General features: G+C 52.0%; 2 protein-coding genes across 2 annotated transcripts; both read right to left on the bottom strand.

Annotated features, from left to right (window-relative positions):
- Positions 1–1,176: 1,176 nt before the first annotated feature.
- LOC141987098 (perilipin-3-like) lies at positions 1,177–7,703 on the bottom strand (the record flags this gene model as incomplete). Its single annotated transcript, XM_074952138.1, has 8 exons — positions 1,177–1,548; positions 1,645–1,767; positions 1,981–2,171; positions 4,059–4,344; positions 4,450–4,532; positions 5,242–5,437; positions 6,079–6,179; positions 7,664–7,703. Coding segments are annotated over 8 exons (1,392 nt in total), but the record flags the coding sequence as incomplete, so codon positions are not given.
- Positions 7,704–11,691: 3,988 nt separating this feature from the next.
- LOC141987097 (perilipin-3-like) lies at positions 11,692–17,803 on the bottom strand. The gene is made up of 8 exons (XM_074952137.1): positions 17,782–17,803; positions 16,197–16,297; positions 15,365–15,560; positions 14,583–14,665; positions 14,192–14,477; positions 13,278–13,468; positions 12,158–12,271; positions 11,692–12,060 (listed from the first exon to the last, which is right to left on the bottom strand). Exons 2-8 carry the CDS (start codon positions 16,248–16,250, stop codon positions 11,692–11,694), a joined length of 1,293 nt encoding a protein of 430 aa, XP_074808238.1. The 5' UTR covers positions 16,251–16,297; positions 17,782–17,803.
- Between the last annotated feature and the right edge of the window lie 958 nt (positions 17,804–18,761).

Genomic DNA, 18,761 nt, shown 5'->3' with positions numbered 1-18,761 from the left:
AGCACAGACACAAGCTCTCAGGAAAATGCATTACAAGCCCAGCACTGGTCCTATCATGGATCTCCCACAACCCTGAGCCATGTGCCTGTGGTGTTATTGGCCTGGCTAGGTTTACACTAGGCAGTAGGAAAGGTTAGGCCGGTGCTTGGCTAATAGCCAGCCTGCGTCCTTCCTCCCTGCTGATGTCCATGCTTCAGCAAGACTATCTGCTGCTCTATTTCTTGCAGCTAGTCTCCCTGTGCGTGTGCGCGTGTGTGTGCAGGGGTGCATTTTGACAACTCCAGGCAACTGGGATTTAACAATTCACCATCTCTTTTCCTGGGCACTTCCAACCTGTTGAGCTTCTTGCACTGGATTAGAGGCAAGGGCCGGCAGTCTCCCACCACTCTATGTGACCCTTTTAACTTCGCTCATTATCAGTAGTAGGTTCTCAGCTCTCCACACACCCCATTTCCTCTGAAGGCCATAGTGCCCTAACACCCTGGGTTCTTCCCTCTGTTAGTTGGTCTCAGAGTCTGGCTTCCAGTGTGTAGTAAGGCAACACTACAGACGAGTGTTCTCAATGGGCTGTTGCCGCCGTCTACCTGAGAAAAGTCTCAAAGGAAGAGTGTCAAATGGAGGCACCTGAAGAGATGCCTTCACCAAGGAGATGAGCTCAGCCATTCTGGAGCCCTGCCGGAAACACAAGTGGGTGCAAGGGGGGTGTGTGCACGTGTGTGTGTGTGAGAGAAGAGGGGGATGGGGTCACCTGTCCAGTATACTTTTGTACAGAGTACGAGTCGGGGAGGGAATCACATTAAGCAGACAGGAATTTGAATACAGTTGCAGTTTATTGTGACATCAAACCCTAGTTTTACCTAGTACAAAGCTAGTAAAAATATCGAGCTCAGGAGCACTTCCTATGTACAGAGGAAGACAGCTATATGTATGTCCTGAGAGAAGCAGGACTAGCCCTCCAAGGGATGCCGTCCTGCATGCCTAGTGATGCCACCCTGTAACAAATGGTTCTGGGGAAGTGTGCCTGGGAAAGGACATTCAGGTTCTTTAATTCTGCAGAAGGAAGAGCTGACATCAGTCCACCATCTGCCAAAGCAGAACTGCAGCCTTAGTGAGGAGACCCCACACTAGCTATGCAGGCAATTCAGCTGGATTCCTACCAGCAGCAGGGGGAACCCTTCAGGCCTCCAGCTTCTTTCCTTCCTCCACCATCTCATCAGGACATGGTGGGGAGTCTCCAGCAGGAGTGAAGGGTCCCACGATCCAGTCCAGGGGAATGTTCTGCATCACGTATTCCAGCAGCTCCCCCAGGGACTCCTGGGCCTTGGTTACGATCTCCCGACTCCGGGCAAGGGCACTGCTGGACAGATCCTGGAAACATCCAGCACTGGAGAAGGAGGCCTGGAGCTCTTCTATACTGCTCGAGACCTGCTGGGCCTTGTCCTGGATGGTGCTGGGAAGGCCCTGGATGCTGCCCAGGAGAGTAAGGCAGGTGGTTTTCAGTTGCTGGGTGAGGCTCTGGGATGTGGCTAGAGCCTGAGCTTCAACCTGCTGGAAGGAGAAAGAGAGACTGGAGTATCTGCAAGTTTCCCCTACACATGGGGGGATTTCACTGGAGCAAGGCTGGCAGGGCGAGAAGGAGAATACCTTTGCGGAGTCTGGTTCCTCCTGCCCTTCCAACTTCCCCCTGCAGCACTGGAGCCACATCTGGTACAGACGGTCCTGGCCATTGTGAAGCTTCTGATCTACAGCCTGCTTGGCATGGTTGATCTGCAGGAGGAGAGGGCAGTTAGCTGGGAAGAGCAGGAGGCGGCTGGCCAGGGAAGCTCTCCCACAGCTAGGTGTGGGCAGCAGGCAGGCAGCCCTATGCAGCGACACAGCTGGGCCCACGAACTAACAGCGCCAATGGCACTGAGCATGGGAGGCTGCAGAGACCGTGACCCACAGCAGCTACAGGGCAGGGGAGAGGGGTCGTGTTCCTACCAGGTCAATGATTTGCTGGAGCTGGGAGAGGGCCTCCAGGGTGCGCTGCCTGGCTTGTCTCATCTTGCCCAGGGCGTGCTGGTAGGCTCGCTGGCGCAGCGTGCTCGACAGGGAACCCAGACGCACGTAGTAACTCCGCTGCTCTGCAGGAGCCTCTCCAGGCCCCTCAACGGGAGTTGTGGCAAGCTCAGCTGGAAGGGGGAAGGGGTCAGTTGGCAGCAGTGGTGCAAGCAAGCCAGTAAGGTCAGGTACGCCGCACCATTAAGACATTTGTTGCTGGTATGTGTCGCCAGACAGCCAGCCCCCCATCTCAGACCAGCATTGCTGGAAACACACGGGAGCCAAAAACCACAGGACACTTAACATGAATTCCAGCACAGCCTTTGAAGCTGAGAGAAGCACAGGTGTGCTGCTACAATGTGCCACCGGGAACATATACAACAATTGGGCTCACAGCAGGCAGAGGCGCTGTGACAGACATGGCTCTTAGCCCCTACTAAAAACAGCATGATGCACACACAACAACATCCTAGGTGGGAAAATATTTACCCTAATAAAAGGAATGTCCAGTAGTTGACACTTATTGTTTCTCTCCCTTGCAAGTGTAAACTACTCTTGTGAGAGCTGGCGTCACCCAGATAGACCAGCCCCAATTTGGCACAAGAAAGGAGAAAGAGAATAAAGGAGTACAGAGGTATAAGTAGGGGACCTACAGCACCATGATTTTTGAGTGCTTTTCACTATCTATCTGCTGGTCAGATAAGTGACAGCCTCCCAAGGCTTCTGCAGCTAAGAGGGTCCCTAAGCCTTGTCCCTTATTCGTCTTTCCGCGGAATTGAGTGACCGATCCTGGCTTGGCACCGCTGGAATCGAGAGATGCAAGGAGGGTAAGAAGCACGCACACCTGATCTCCTATCTTTAGTGTACACATATTTTGAAATAGAGCTCTAGACTTTGTTTTCTTTCTTTGGGATTGTAGCTTCAGTTTTGTAACTTGTTTGTGTGTGTAACATCTCTACATTTAAATACGTAGGCACTAGCAATTTTGTAACCACATGATTAGAATCTAGTTTAATAAATTTTGGTAACCATTTGTGCATAAGCCTGACTTGTTTCTCTGGTTTACTGTGAAGCAGCCAACACAATTAAAGAACCTCAGCCGTTTTGGCTATAAAGCCTGGCCATTAGGTGAGAGTACTAAGAGCCTAGCGTTGAGTTGTGCCGCCTCCACGGGGCAAACTCTTGGGGCACCTGTCAGTCAATCCTGACTGCCCGCTGCGAAGGAGCTCTGAGCTCTAGCAGTTAACGTCACGGGTGGTTAGGACCTTGGGGCATCCATCAGCCTAGCCCGGGCTGCCCGCCGCGAAGGGACAGTGCGTCCTAGCGGTTAAAGTCACGGATGGTATAAACGGGCATAGCTGGCACCTCACCAAACATCCCTGGCCATCGGCTAACAGTATGACGTACTGGAATGACGTTCGGTATCCACTGAAAACTGCAGGGCTCTCAGGAACCGCAGCAGCGAAAGGAGCAGAATGCTGGCAGCTCCTCCGGTGTGGCTGTACCGCCCCCAGCTGGCCCCCCCACCAGCCCTTCCACGTAGTTCCAATTCCTGTCTGGAGTCTGTAGGGCCCCCCCGCACAAGGCAGGTGGGGTCATTTGGGGGGTAGTCATGTGCCCCCCCCACTTTAGGGTCCCTCCCATGAGTCGCTGTATGGTAATAATTAAAATCTACTTGCACCACCAGTATCCTGGCCCTGCCAACAAGGCAGGGATGCGCTCAGCCCTCCCAAAGCTTGTGACCGATGGAATCTTTCCCAGGGCATGTTTGAATGCTCTGCAGCACCGACCAGTAAGGCAGCGGGTAGCTGCACAGGGAGCAGCGTCAGAGCCATCAGACAGGGCGAGCAGAGGGCCCAGCATGAAGGAACAAGGGGAGGGCTAGTAGCCAAGCTAAGTTGCAAGGAAGCCAGAAGGAGAGGTGGCTCTTTTGGCAGATCAGCTGTGAACACTGAGTCCAAGCCACGCCCCAAGACACCAGGGTCACATGGGTTTGTATTCAGGAGAGGGGATCTTACCAAGCTCCTCCTCCGTCATGGGGAGACAGTAGTCCACCAGCTGCTCACATTTCCCCAATGCTGTGTCTATGCCACTCGCAGCCATCTGCCCCATAGTGGAGGCCATCACTGTGCTCATGCTGCTGGTCACAGCGGATTTGGTCACCTCCACGCTCTCCTGGACAGCCCCTTGGGCCACGCTCACCATGCTGGTCACTGCATCCTTGGCCTCAGTGACCGTGCTGCAGACTGCATCCTGGGCACCCACCACTGTGGCACGCACAAGGTCTTGGGCATCCAAAGCCACCTAGAGGAAAAGGGGTCAGAAGAGAGGTCACTGAACACCTAGCGGAAGTGAAGGGCCCACAGCCTCATCCTGCTCCAGGACCAGCCATGACACTCCTGTGGTTACCTTCTCAATCGGCTGCTGCAGGATGGGCAGCTGCTCCTCCAGTCTGTCCAGACCCCGACAGGCATATTCATTGGCTGCTGCAACTGAAACACAACCACAGAACTCGTTCCCTTAATTCCTTCACGTGCACAGATCTCGTGGGGCTGCTAATCTGTGTACACTGGAGGACTGGTGTTCCTAAGCAAGTGTCCCAGGTTACTGATGAGAAAGCCAAGGAAGAGGGGTTGGGCAAGTTGCCCAAGGCTATGGAGCCAGTCTGGGTCAGCGCAGGTTTAGCACTCAGGAGATCCCGCTGCCAGTCATCTGTTCATCCACCCCCAGCTTCCCCTAGAGGATTTCAGGCGTCTCCAGTGCCTGCAATGGGCTCAGATCCCTTCAGCATTGGAGCTGCTTCCTGTGCCCTCTAGCAGGTATTGCTCCATGGCATTAGGTGCCATACACAGTGCATGTGGCTGTGTGGTACTGGGCCAGCCACGCACACCAGGGATTGTGCCTGGGCACTGCCTGCCTCTAGGCTGGCCCAGCTCAGCACCGGTACCTGAGCAAGAGTCCCCACTAGCAGCTGCTGCAGCCGTCAGAGCCGCTCCGCGCAAGGCCAATGCCTTGGCCAGATCACGTCCAGGAGCTAGCCGAGTTCAGGGGAGCATGAGAAGGGAGTCTGGATTCTGTTTGCTGCCAGTTGGAGGCCAAGCTCAGTAGTGGGCCTAGAGCCACTGTAGGCTGAGTCTGCCCCCAGACCCACCTCCCCCACCACACACCCACGAGTGTTCCAGCCTCCCCTCCCTTACTCACGCTGTGGCTCCAGCTGGTCCAGGATGGGCCGTGCCCCGGTGATGGCAGCAGAGGTGATGGCCCTCACCCCTGTCTCTGCCACCTCACAGACCGCTTTGATGGCTGGGTGGGTCTCTTTGGTGGCAGCGTAGCTGGCAGAGGCCATCTCACAGGCAGAGCTGACCAAGGGCAGGCCAGCCACCCTGTCCCCTGCAGTCTGAGGGAGGGAAAGAGGAGTCAGTTGAGGAAGAGCTCCTGGCTTGTCAAGGTGCCCCTCCTGTCTCTTGCCCTCTACAACTACTGATTCTGTAGGAGACGATCCTCAGAGTTAGGCAGTCTCCTGTCCCTGTCAGCAGGGGTTCAGTGGCCTCCTTGTCATTAGTTACACACCCAGAAGCCTGGTCCCACTGGAACAGCTGCCTATATTCAGCAAGGTCTCAGGAACGCCCTTTCCATCCTGGCACGCCCACCAACAAAACAGAACTGTGTCCTGCTCTCACTGATGGAACGAGATCGTGAGTGGAGAGTGGAGAGACCTTTTGTCTTTCCAAGTGCAGTCTCTCCCAATCAGGAACCATGTCTCGGTCCAGCACCCGGTACAGTGCCCCCACTGGGCATTGCTATCAGCGGGATTTGCCGGTGTTTTAGTGCAGAGAGCATTCACAGGGTCACCAGTGCTGGTGCTCCTCCCGGATTCAGGGGGCATTTGTGGACAGTGACTACGGCACTCTGAGAACTAGAACTTGGAGCATTAGCTAGTGTTGTGGTTACGAGTCCCTGTCTCCAGCAGTGGAGACATTCAAGCTAGAACAGCCCTTCCAGCTGCCAAGCACACCTGCCTCCCCAGGAGGGACCCACCTGTTGCTCTTCTGCCTGGATCTCCACCTGTGGTTCATTTTCCTTAGCAGACATGGTGGAGTGAGATGTCCCTGCAAGACCCAAAAAGGAATATTGAGTGGCTACAGCAGGAACCAGTGAAATCAATGTGTGTAGGAACACCAAGAGAGCTGCTCCCGGTCCGTTTTCTCTAAGACCCAGACCAGGTTGTCCCCCTGTAGTAAGTCTCTCTGTACAGAGAACAGGCCAGGGCCTTAAACCTTTGATCTAAGGCAGGCTCAGAGACAGCCAGTTCCTCAAACCCAGGGATGCACTTGTAATCCACACACCTTGTGGGTGTGTTCTTCTGTCCCATCTCGTAGCACCAGAACCAGTTAGAGAGGCAGAGATTAACGCATCGGCTTTACAGTCTTAGCTAAGAGCCTTATGGCTTTTAGCTCATGCAGTAGAGGCTCATGCATTTAGCTCCAGAAGTCCCAGGTTTGATCCTGCCCATCACCAGGGTCTGTTGGTGTTACACACTCCCAAAGCTTCTCCTCAGACTTCTGGACCCAACAATGCCTCCCAAGGGGAGCACCAGGACACCTGCAAAGCTCAGAGGCACCCTCCTAGTTTCGTCTTTTCCCAGGTAATACCAGGGATAATTCCATTTGTCCCAGAGTACAATCACTGACAGAAGTTACCCTGCTGAAGATAGTAGCCAGTGACTACACACACAGAACACTGAATTGAGAAGGTATCATTGGTGAGCCTTCAGGGACCTCTAGAGTGAGTAGTGTAGGAGTCTCCCTGGATACTGAATTACATAGGAGATGATCATAATGCTCCCTTCTGACCTTAATATCTATGAGTCTACATAGGAGATGCCCACTATAGCAGCCAATTTAGCTAGTAAAAATACAAATATTTTCTATTGTCAGTTAGAGACTGGTCTGGTAAAGAAACAGATTCCAGTTCAGGGAAATTGACACCCTCACCCCTAGAGAGGAGAGTGAGACCACTAACTAGAAAGCTAGGGCCAGGAAGCATTTCTCTTATGGGAAGGCACCAGGCTTGTTTTTCTTTAGTGTTTCCTGCATTATCTGTTTCAGATACATATTGATTACCCAGAACGTCAATCTCAGCTGAATCAGCCACCTCAGTCAAGTGTTTCCACCTGCAAATCTTTAGGACAAGCCAGAACTCAGACCACAGCCAGAAGTCCCAATCCCCATCCCTGAGTGGGAACAGCATAGCTTAGCTCAGGTAGAGAGGTGAGTGGAGAGTTTTCCCATAGTCCAAGCCCTAATTTATTCTCCTTGTTAAATATTCTATTCTTCTCTAGGGAAGCCTCCACCTCTTAGAGCATACCATTAATCAAGGCCTCCCAGTCTGGAAGGCAGATAGTTTCCTTCCCTGGACTGTTTGCTCAGAAGACTCAGCTAGAAATGCTTTACACAAGTACAGCTACCAAGAACTGAAAGTAGCTAAGAGCTTCTGACCATTCAATCCTAGCCACTACTGGCCATCAGGCAAGACATTGGGTCACACTCTGTGTAAGAAAGAACCCCCATCTAAACACCCCCAGAACTTAAGACATAGCATAGAGTTTAAGCACACATCTTACCAAACTTCCACACTACTAATCCTTTGCCAATACTTGGATTTACCCCCCATCAGCCATTATATTCCTGTGATGATGTCATCATGGGGCTGGACACACTTGACAGACAGCTCAGGAGACCAATCACACAGCTGCATTCTCTACTTTGCCCAGTGAGGGCTGTGAGCTTCTGAAAAGTTACAGGGCTTCAGAGTTGCCAATCTTGCTTGGATGTGTTCCTGGAGGTCCCATCACATGACAATCTTTAATTAAAGATTAATCTTTAATTCCTGGAGAGTTCAGGACAATCCTGGAGGGCTGGAAACCTAGTTTCAGATTATGAGCTGTTTGGGGCAGGCCTTTTACTCTGTGTTAAGACAGTAACTAGCGCGATGGGATTCCAGTTCTGATTTTGGCTTCGAAATGCTATGGTAATACAAATAATAAGAATGCTTCATATTCTCAGAGTGCTCCAGTTGTTCTCTCTGAAGAGCGCCTTTACTCTCCTTTTCCCTGGTAACATTTTCAGTGTAGAAGGTTTTTTGTCAGTAAAACCATCTAAGAGAGGAGAGTGCTGATAGCTGTTGTATTATTTTCCTTTGTTGCCCACCCCAGAAGAGGCTGGCGAAGTTATTCTGGCCCAGCTGGTACAAGTTGCTTCCTCAGTTCATTTTTAGCTTTCCTGTTGGTTGACTTGTCCAGGGAAGAGAACATGGCACAGGTTTTTAAAGGTATTTAGCTATTGCTCCTCTCAGCATTGCAAGCCCTAAGTGAGTTAGGCCCAGAACCGCAAAGAGAGTTAGGCTGCCCCACACTGGGCAATAAGGGGTTAAAGACTGAGTGCAGTGAGCAGTTCCAATATAAGTGTCAGTTCGATATGTGGAACCCCCAGGCTCCGGGGGCATCAGGGGAGCATTTGGGCAGATGCTGGGGGTGACACCGCCACAGGGAAGGACTAAGTGGGGAGACAAGCTCAGGGAAAAGTTTGCGGGGGGGTGTCAGTTATAGCCACTATGCTCGGCTCTGCCCTCTCCCCATTATCATTCCTGGCCTAGTTACTTCAGTGCCAGGGTCCTTCCCAGCCAGAGTGACAGCAGATCACACCAGGCATAACTTCGTCCCATAACCTCCCCATCACCCTTCACACAGGGAGTAAAATCAAAGCAGGGAGTGCAAATGCCTGGAGCAGCTGAGCAGAGTGACAGTGGCCTGCGACTGAGGCAGGTGCTCACCTCACTCCTTTAAAGCAAGCCGAGATGTTCATACCCATGTGTCTGTCCCACAGAGGGATGTGAGTGGGCCTCCATCCAGACACACGATCTTCAGCTTCAGTGGCTGCAAGGGCCAGAGTTAGTCCCTGGTTCTGCAATGAGCCCTGCACAAACCAGCCCCTGCATTTACTCAGAGCCCAGTAACTTCAACATGGAGTTGGGAAGAGTAGCTGAGTTCCAGAGGGCTCTGCATAGGTGCAAGTATCCCTAGCACAGAGAGACCATTGCATGCTCAGGGCTTAGAAACCACAGATTAGCTGCAGGTGCTGCGCTCATGAAACATAGGCTGCAATGTTCTTCATGCTGTAAAGAAATTCCAGCTCCCACTTCTATCCAAGTTTGAAGCTAATATCTGTTGATGTGAAATCCACTCATTGACATCACACATTTTATTAGACTTGGACTAAAGAGGAAAGAGCTTCACTGGGCTTGAACACAGAAGTCACATTAGCTGACCAGCACTCCTGAAGTGTGCACTTACTCTTCCATATCCCTAAAAGGAGCAGGCTAGGACCTTTCCTCACCCCAGCAGGTTTCCACCTAGCTAGTGTGTTGGAGGGGGCCTCTGTTAATCCAGAACACAGCAGGGAATGTAACACACTTCCAGTTACACAGGCAAATTAGCCTCAGTGATCGCTTCCTGTCAATTAGGGAGTTTCTGACATTTCTGGAGGAAAGGACCTCGAGGTTACAGTGGACAAGAAGCTGGCTATGAGTCCACAGTGTGCACTTGTTGCCAAAGATGGCCAATGACATTTTGGGCTGTGTAAATAGGGGCATTGCTAGCAGATCAATGGATGTGATTGTTCCCCTGTATTCAACATTGGTGAGTCCTCATCTGGAGTACTATGTACAGTTTCGGGCCCTACACTACAAAAAGGATGTGAAAAAATTGGAAAGGGTCCAGCAGAGGGCAACAAAAATGTTTAGGGGACTGGAACACATGACTTATGAGAGGTTGAGGAAACTGGAATACTTTAGCCTGCAGAAGAGAAGAATGAGCGGGGGGCGGGGGGATTTGATAGCTGCTTTCAACTACCTGAGAGGGAGTTCCAAAGAGGATGGATCTAGACTCTTCTCAGTGGTACAGATGACAGAACAAGTATCAATGGTCTCAAGTTGCAGTGGGGGAGGTTTAGTTTGGACATTAGGAAAAAACTTTTCCCACTAGGAAGCTGGTGAAGCACTGGAATGCATTACCTAGGAAGGTGGTGGAATCTCCTTCCTTTGAAGTTTTTCAGGTTGAGTTTGACTAAACCCTGGCTGGGATGGTTTAGTTGGGGATTGGTCCTGCTTTGAGCAGGGGTTGGATTAGATGACCTCCTAAGGTCCCTTCCAACCCCCATATTCTAGGAGTCTATGGAAAGCTTTGTATCCCCTGTCCACTGGAGTACAAGACAGGCCCTGCCCAATGAGATCAGGCGTAACCAGCCCTGGGAGCTGCTTACATCACCACTTTGATTACTAGTCTCCATCTTTGAGAGCTACACACCCATTCCTGGTCATGGTCCTGCTGCAATGCTGAACCCAAGAGACATTTCCTTGCCTGAAGCTTTTTAATACCTCAAGGCCGACTTAGGAAAAGCAACAGTGATGGAGCTGCCTAGATGCCATTACCCACTTGTGACTTCAAGCATAGACACAAGCTCTCAGGAAAATGCATTACAAGCCCAGCACTGGTCCTATTATGGATCTCCCACAACCCTGAGCCACGTGCCTGTATAGTTATTGGCCTGGCTAGGTTTACACTAGGCAGTAGGAAAGGTTAGGCCGGTGCTTGGCTAACGGCAGGGAGGAAGGACGCAGGCTGGCTGATGTCCATGCTTCAGCAAGACTGTCTGCTGCTCTATTTCTTGCAGCTAGTCTCCCCGTGTGTGTGTTTTGTTAAATCCCAGTTGCCTGGAGTTGTCAATTCACCATCTTTTCCGAGACACTTCCAACCTGTTGAGCTTCTTGTACTGGACTAGAGGCAAGGCCCCACAGTCTCCCACCACTGTATGTGACCCTTTTAACTTCGCTCATTACCAGTAGTAGGTTCTCAGTTCTCCACACACCCCATTTCCTGTCAAGGCCATAGTGCCCTATCTCAACAACCTGGGTTCTTCCCTCTGTTAGTTGGTCTCAGAGTCTGTAATGTTGCCTTGCTACCCACTGGAAGCCAGACGAGTGTGCTCAATGGGCTGTTGCCTCCTTCTACATGAGAAAAGTCTCAATGGAAGAGTGTCAAATGGGGGGACCTGAAGAGATGCCTTCACCAAGGAGATGAGCTCAGCCATTCTGGAGCCCTGCCAGAGAACAAGTGGGTGGAGGGGGTTTGTGTGTATGAAGAAGAGGGGCATGGGGTCACCTGTACGGTATATGTTTCTACAGAGCATGAGCCAGGGAGGGAATCACATTAAGCAGACAGCAATTTGAATGCAGTTGCAGTTTATTGTGACATTAAACCCTAGTTTTACACATTACAAATCTAGGAAAAAGATCAAGCTCCGGAGCACTTCCTATATAGAGAGGAAGACAGCTGTATGTATGTCCTGAGAGAAGCAGACTAGCCCTGCAAGGGATGCAGTCCTGCATGACTAGTGATGCCACCCTGTAACCGGTAATACATGGTTCTGGGGGGGCATGCGTGGGAAATGACATTCACGTTCTGCAATTCTGCAGAACGAAGAGTTGACCTCCGTCCACCATCTGACAAAGCAGAACTGCGGCCTCAGCAAGGAGACCCCATACTAGCTATGCAGGCAATTCAGCTGGATTCCTTCCAGCAGCAGGGGGAACCCTTCAGGCCTCCACCTTCTTTCCTTCCTCCACCAGCTCATCAGGAGACGGTGGGGAGTCTCCAGCGGGAGTGAAGGGTCCCACGATCCAGTCCAGGGGAATGTTCTGCATCACGTATTCCAGCAGCTCATCCAGGGACTCCTGGGCCTTGGTCACCATCTCCTGACTACGGGCAAGGGCACTGCTGGACAGATCCTGGAAACAGCCGGCACTGGAGAAGGAGGCCTGGAGCTCTTCTATACTGCTCGAGACCTGCTGGGCCTTGTCCTGGATAGTGCTGGGAAGGCCCTGGATGCTGCCCAAGAGAGTAAGGCAGGTGGTTTTCAGTTGCTGGGTGAGGCTCTGGGACATGGCTAGAGCCTGAGCTTCAACCTGATGGAAGGAGAAAGAGACTGGAGTATCTGCAAGTTTCCCCTACAGATGGGGGGAGTTGGCTGAAACAAGGCTGTGAGGGCGAGAAGGAGCATACCTTTGCGGAGTCTGGTTCCTCCTGCCCTTCCAACTTGCCCCTGCAGCACTGGAGCCACATCTGGTACAGACGGTCCTGGCCATTGTGAAGCTTCTGATCTACAGCCTGCTTGATCTGCAGGAGGAGAGGGCAGTTAGCTGGGAAGAGCAGGAGGCGGCTGGCCAGGGAAGTTCTCCCACAGTTAAGTGTGGGCAGCAAGCCGGCAGCACTACTGCAGTGACACAGCTGGGCATAGGAAAAACTGTGCCAATGGCACTGAGCATGGGAGGCTGCAGAGACCGTGTCAAGGTTCCTCCCCCACTCTGAACTCTAGGGTACAGATGTGGGGACCTGCATGAAAACATCCTGAGCTTACTTTCACCAGCTGAGGTTAAACCTTCCCCAAGGTACAAATTAATTTTACCCTTTGCCCTTGGAATTTCCACTGCCACCACCAAACTCTAACTGGGTTTACTGGGAAACGTAGTTTGGACACGTCTTCCCTCCCAAAAATCCTCCCAACCCTTGCACCCCACTTCCCGGGGAAGGTTTGGTAAAAATCCTGACCAGTTCGCGTAGGTGACCTCAGACCCAAACCCTTGGATCGGAGAACAATGAAAAAGCATTCAGTTTTCTTACAAGAAGGCTTTTAATAGAAGTAAAGGAATCACCTCTGTAAAATCAGGATGGTAGATACCTTACAGGGTAATTAGATTCAAAACAGAGAATCCCTCTAGGCAAAACCTTAAGTTACAAAATAGACACAGACAGGGATAGTCATACTATTCAGCACAGTTCTTCTCAGCCATTTAAAGAAATCATAATCTAACACATACCTAGCTAGGTTACTTACTAAAAGTTCTAAGACTCCATTCCTGTTCTGTTTCTGGCAAAAGCAGCATACAGCCACAGACCCTTTGTGTCTCTCCCTCCTCCCAGCTTTTGAAAGTATCTTGTCTCCTCATTGGACATTTTGGTTAGGTGCCAGCAAGGTTACCTTTAGCTTCTTAACCCTTTATAGGCGAGAGCATTTTTCCTCTGGCCAGGAGGGATTTTAAAGTGGTTTACCCTTCCCTTTATATTTAAGGCAGACCGTGACCCACAGCAGCTACAGGGCAGGGGAGAGGGGTCGTGTTCCTACCAGGTCAATGATTTGCTGGAGCCGGGAGAGGGCCTCCAGGGTGCTCTGCCTGGCTTGGCTCATCTTGCCCAGGGCGTGCTGGTAGGCTCGCTGGCGCAGCGTGCTCGAAAGGGAACCCAGACGCACGTAGTAACTCCGCTGCTCTGCAGGAGCCTCTCCAGGCCCCTCAACGGGAGTTGTGGCAAGCTCAGCTGGAAGGGGAAAGGATCAGTTGGCAGCAGTGGTGCAAGTAAGGCAGTAAGGTCAGGTACGCCGCACCATTAAGACATTTGTTGCTGGTATGACATACTGGAATGACGTTCGGTATCCACTGAAAACTGCAGGGCTCTCAGGAACCGCAGCAGCAAAAGGAGCAGAACGCTGGCAGCTCCTCCGGTGTGGCTGTACCGCCCCCAGCTGGCCCCCCACCAGCCCTTCCACGTAGTTGCATCTCCTGTCTGGGGTCTGTAGAGCCCCCATGCACAAGACAGGGTGGGGTCGCTTGGGGGGAGTCAAGTGTCCCTCCCTCCCCCCCCCACATTTGGGTCCCTCCCATGAGTCGCCGTACTGGTAAGAATTAAAATCTACTTTTACCACCAGTTGGCAGGGCTAGGATACAAGGCGGGGATGCGTTCAGCCCTCCCAAACTTGTGACCTATGCAATCTTTCCCAGGGCACATTTGGATGCCCCGCAGCACCGACCAGTAAGGGAGTGAGTAACTGCACAGGGAGCAGTGTCAGAGCCATCAGACCGGACGGGCAGAGGGCCCAGCATGAAGGAACTAAGGGAGGGCTAGTAGCCAAGATAGGTTGCAAGGGAGCCCGAAGGAGAGGAGAGGTGGCTCTTTTGGCAGATCAGCTGTGGACACTGAGTCCAAGCTGAGCCCCAAGACACCAGGGTCACGTTGGTTTGTATTCAGCAGAGAGGTTCTTACCGAGCTCCTCCTCGGTCATGGGGAGGTAGTAATCCACCAGCTGCTCAGATTTCCCCAATGCTGTGTCTATGCCACTCGCAGCCATCTGCCCCATACTGGAGGCCATCACTGTGCTCATGCTGCAGGTCACAGCGGATTTGGTCACCTCCACGCTCTCCTGGACAGCCCCTTGGGCCACGCCCACCATGCTGGTCACTGCATCCTTGGCCTCAGTGACCGTGCTGCAGACGGCATCCTGGGCACCCACCATTGTGGCACGCACGAGGTCTTGGGCATCCAAAGCCACCTAGAGGCAAAGGGGTCAGAAGAGAGGTCACTGAACACCTAGCGGAAGTGAAGGGCCCACAGCCCCATCCTGCTCCTGGACCAGCCGTGACACTCCTGTGGTTACCTTCTCAATCGGCTGCTGCAGGATGGGCAGCTGCTCCTCCAGTCTGTCCAGACCCCGACAGGCATATTCATTGGCTGCTGCAACTGAAACACAACCACAGAACTCGTTCCCTTAATTCCTTCACGTGCACAGATCTCGTGGGGCTGCTAATCTGTGTACACTGGAGGACTGGTGTTCCTAAGCAAGTGTCCCAGGTTACTGATGGGAAAGCCAAGGAAGAGAGGTTGGGCAAGCTGCCCAAGACTATGGAGCCAGTCTGGGTCAGCGCAGGTTTAGCACTCAGGAGATCCCGCTGCCAGTCATCTGTTCATCCACCCCCAGCTTCTCCTAGAGGATTCCAGTGCCTGCAATGGGCTCAGATCCCTTCAGCATTGGAGCTGCTTCCTGTGCCCTCTAGCAGGTATTGCTCCATGGCATTAGGTGCCATACACAGTGCATGTGGCTGTGTGGTACTGGGCCAGCCACGCACACCAGGGATTGTGCCTGGGCACTGCCTGCCTCTAGGCTGGCCCAGCTCAGCACCGGTACCTGAGCAAGAGTCCCCACTAGCAGCTGCTGCAGCCGTCAGAGCCGCTCCGCGCAAGGCCAATGCCTTGGCCAGATCACGTCCAGGAGCTAGCCGAGTTCAGGGGAGCATGAGAAGGGAGTCTGGATTCTGTTTGCTGCCAGTTGGAGGCCAAGCTCAGTAGTGGGCCTAGAGCCACTGTAGGCTGAGCCTGCCCCCAGACCCACCTCCCCCACCACACACCCACGAGTGTTCCAGCCTCCCCTCCCTTACTCACGCTGTGGCTCCAGCTGGTCCAGGATGGGCTGTGCCCCGGTGATGGCAGCAGAGGTGATGGCCCTCACCCCTGTCTCTGCCACCTCACAGACCGCTTTGATGGCTGGGTGGGTCTCTTTGGTGGCAGCGTAGCTGGCAGAGGCCATCTCACAGGCAGAGCTGACCAAGGGCATGCCAGCCACCCTGTCCCCTGCAGTCTGAGGGAGGGAAAGAGGAGTCAGCTGAGGAAGAGCTCCTGGCTTGTCAAGGTGCCCCTCCTGTCTCTTTCCCTCTACAACTACTGATTCTGTAGGAGACGGTCCTCAGAGTTAGGCAGTCTCCTGTCCCTGTCAGCAGGGGTTCAGTGGCCTGCCTGTGACATTAGTTACACACCCAGAAGCCTGGTCCCACTGGAACAGCTGCCTATAGTCAGCAAGGTCTCAGGAACGCCGTTTCCATCGTGGCACGCCCACCAACAAAACAGAACTGTGTCACGATCTCGTTCCATCAGTGAGAGCAGGAGTGGAGAGACCTTTTGTCTTTCCAAGGTCAGTCTCTCCCAATCAGGAACCATGTCTCGGTCCAGCACCCGGTACAGTGCCCCCACTGGGCATTGCTATCAGCGGGATTTGCCGGTGTTCTAGTGCAGAGAGCATTCACAGGGGCACCAGCGCTGGTGCTCCTCCCGGATTCAGGGGGCTTTTGTGGGCAGTGACTACGGCACTCTGAGAACTAGAACTTGGAGCATGAGCTAGTGTTGTGGTTACGAGTCCCTGTCTCCAGCAGTGGAGACATTCAAGCTAGAACAGCCCTTCCAGCTGCCAAGCACACCTGCCTCCCCAGGAGGGACCCACCTGTTGCTCTTCTGCCTGGATCTCCACCTGTGGTTCATTTTCCTTAGCAGACATGGTGGAGCGAGATGTCCCTGCAAGACCCAAAAAGGAATATTGAGTGGCTACTGCAGAACACAGTGAAATCAATGGAACACCAGGAGGGCTGCTCCCAGTCCATTTTCTCCAAGATTCAGACCAGGTTGTCCCCCTGTAGTAAGTCTCTCTGTACAGAGAACAGGCCAGGGCCTTAAACCTTTGATCTAAGGCAGGCTCAGAGACAGCCAGTTCCTCAGGTCCAGGGATGCACTTGTAATCCACACACCTTGTGGGTGTGTTCTTCCGTCCCATCTCGTGGCACGAGGACCAGTTAGAGAGACAGAGATTAACGCATCGGCTTTACAGTCTTAGCTAAGAGCCTTGTGGCTTTTAGCTCATGCAGCAGAGGCTCATGCATTTAGCTCCAGAGGTCCCAGGTTTGATCCTGCCCATCACCAGGGTCTCTCGGTGTTGCACACTCCCAAAGCTTCTCCTCAGACTTCTAGACCCAACAATGCCTCCCAAGGGGAGCACCAGGACACCTGCAAAGCTCAGAGGCACCCTCCTCGTTTAGTCTTTTCCCAGATAATACCAGGGATAATTGAATTTGTCCCAGAGTACAATCACTGACAGAAGTTACCCTGCTGAAGGTAGTAGCCATTGAGTACACACACAGAACACTGAATTGAGAAGATACCGCTGGTGAGCCTTCAGGGACCTCTGGAGTGAGTCCTGTAGGAGTCTCCCTGGATACTGAATTACATAGGAGATGATCATAGTTGTCCCTTCTGGCCTTAATATCTATGAGTCTACGTAGGAGATGCCCACTATGGCAGGCTGGTTATTTTAAAGCCAATTTAGCTGGTAAAAATACAAATATTTTCTCTTCTCAGTTAAAGACTGGTCTGCTAAAGAACAGATTCCAGTTCAGGTAAATTGACACCATCACCCCTAGAGGCAAGAGCGAGACCACTAACTAGAAAACTAGAGCCAGGAAGCATTTCCCTTATGGGAAGGCACCAGGCCTGTTTTCTTTTCGTGTTTCCTGCATTATCTTTTTCAGATACATATTGGTTACCCAGCACTCCAGTCTCAGCTGAATCAGCCACCTCAGTCAAGTGTTTCCACCTGCAGATCATTAGGACAAGCCAGAAGTCCCAATCCCCATTCCTGAGTGGGAACAGCATAGCTTAGCTCAGGTAGAGAAGTGAGTGGAGAGTTTTCCCATAGTCCAAGCCCTAATTTAATTCTCTTTGGTAAATATTCTATTCTTCTCTACAGAAGCCTCCACCTCCTAGAACATACAATTAATCAAGGCCTCCCAGTCTGGAAGGCAGATAGTTTCCTTCCTTGGACTGTTTGCTCAGAAGACTCAGCTAGAAATGCTTTACACAAGAACAGCTACCAAGCACTGAAAGTAGCTAAGAGTTTCTGACCATTCAATCCTAGCCACTACTGGCCATCAGGCAAGACATTGGGTCACACTCTGTGTAAGAAAAGAGCCCCCATCTAAACACACACAGAACCTAGAAACCAGAGACATAGTATAGAGGTTAAGCACACATCTTACCAAACTTCCACACTACTAATCCTTTGCCAGTACTAGAATCAACCCCGCCCAGCCATTATATTCCTGTGATGATGTCATCATGGGGCTGGACACACTTGACAGACAGCTCAGGAGACCAATCACACAGCTGCATTCTCTACTTTGCTCAGTGAGGGCTGTGAGCCTCTGAAAAGTTACAGGGTTTCAGAGTTGCCAATCTTGCTTGGATGTGTTCCTGGAGGTCCCATCACATGACAATCTTTAGTTCCTCGAGACTCCAGGATGATCCTGTAGGGCTGGCAAACCTAGTTTCAGATTATGAGCTGTTTGGGGCATGCCTTTTACTCTGTGTTAAGACAGTACCTAGCATGATGGGATTCCAGTTCTGATTTTGGCTTCGAAATGCTACGGTCATACAAATAATAAGAATGCTTCATATTCTCAGAGTGCTCCAGTTGTTCTCTCTGAAGAGCGCCTTTGCGCTCCATTTCCCTGGGAACATTTTCAGTGTAGAAGGTTTTTTATCAGTAAAACCATCTAAGAGAGGAGAGTGCTGATAGCTGTTGTATTATTTTGCTGTCTTGCCCACTCCAGAAGAGGCTGGGGAAGTTATTCTGGCCCAGCTGGCACAAGATACTTTCTCAGTTCATTTATAGCTTTCCTGTTGGTTGACTTGTCCAGGGAAGAGAACATGGCACAGGTTTTTAAAGGTATTTAGCTATTGCTCCTCTCAGCATTGCAAGCCCTAAGTGAGTTAGGCCCAGAACCTCAAAGAGAGTTAGGCTGCCCCACGCTGGGCAATAAGGGGTTAAAGACTGAGTGCAGTTAGCAGTTCCAATATAAGTGTCAGTTCGATACGTGGAACCCCCAGGCTCAGGGGGCATCAGGGGAGCATTTGGGCAGATGCTGGGGGTGACACCGCCACAGGGAAGGACTAAGTGGGGAGACAAGCTCAGGGCAAAGTTTGGGGGGGGGTGTCAGTCAGAGCTACTATGCTCGGC

Source organism: Natator depressus, chromosome 5, assembly GCF_965152275.1.
Source record: "Natator depressus isolate rNatDep1 chromosome 5, rNatDep2.hap1, whole genome shotgun sequence".
In the NCBI taxonomy this organism is placed as follows: Eukaryota; Metazoa; Chordata; order Testudines; family Cheloniidae; genus Natator; species Natator depressus.
This window is presented reverse-complemented; position numbering and strand designations above follow the sequence as displayed.

Coding starts and splice junctions, on each gene's coding strand:
- LOC141987097 (XM_074952137.1), bottom strand. CDS start 16,250: ATGTCTGCTAAGGAAAATGAACCACAGGTGGAGATCCAGGCAGAAGAG. Junction 14,478..14,582: donor TGCAGCAGCCGATTGAGAAG/GTAACCACAGGA, acceptor CTTTGCCTCTAG/GTGGCTTTGGATGCCCAAGA. Junction 12,272..13,277: donor TCCAGCAAATCATTGACCTG/GTAGGAACACGA, acceptor CTCCTCCTGCAG/ATCAAGCAGGCTGTAGATCA.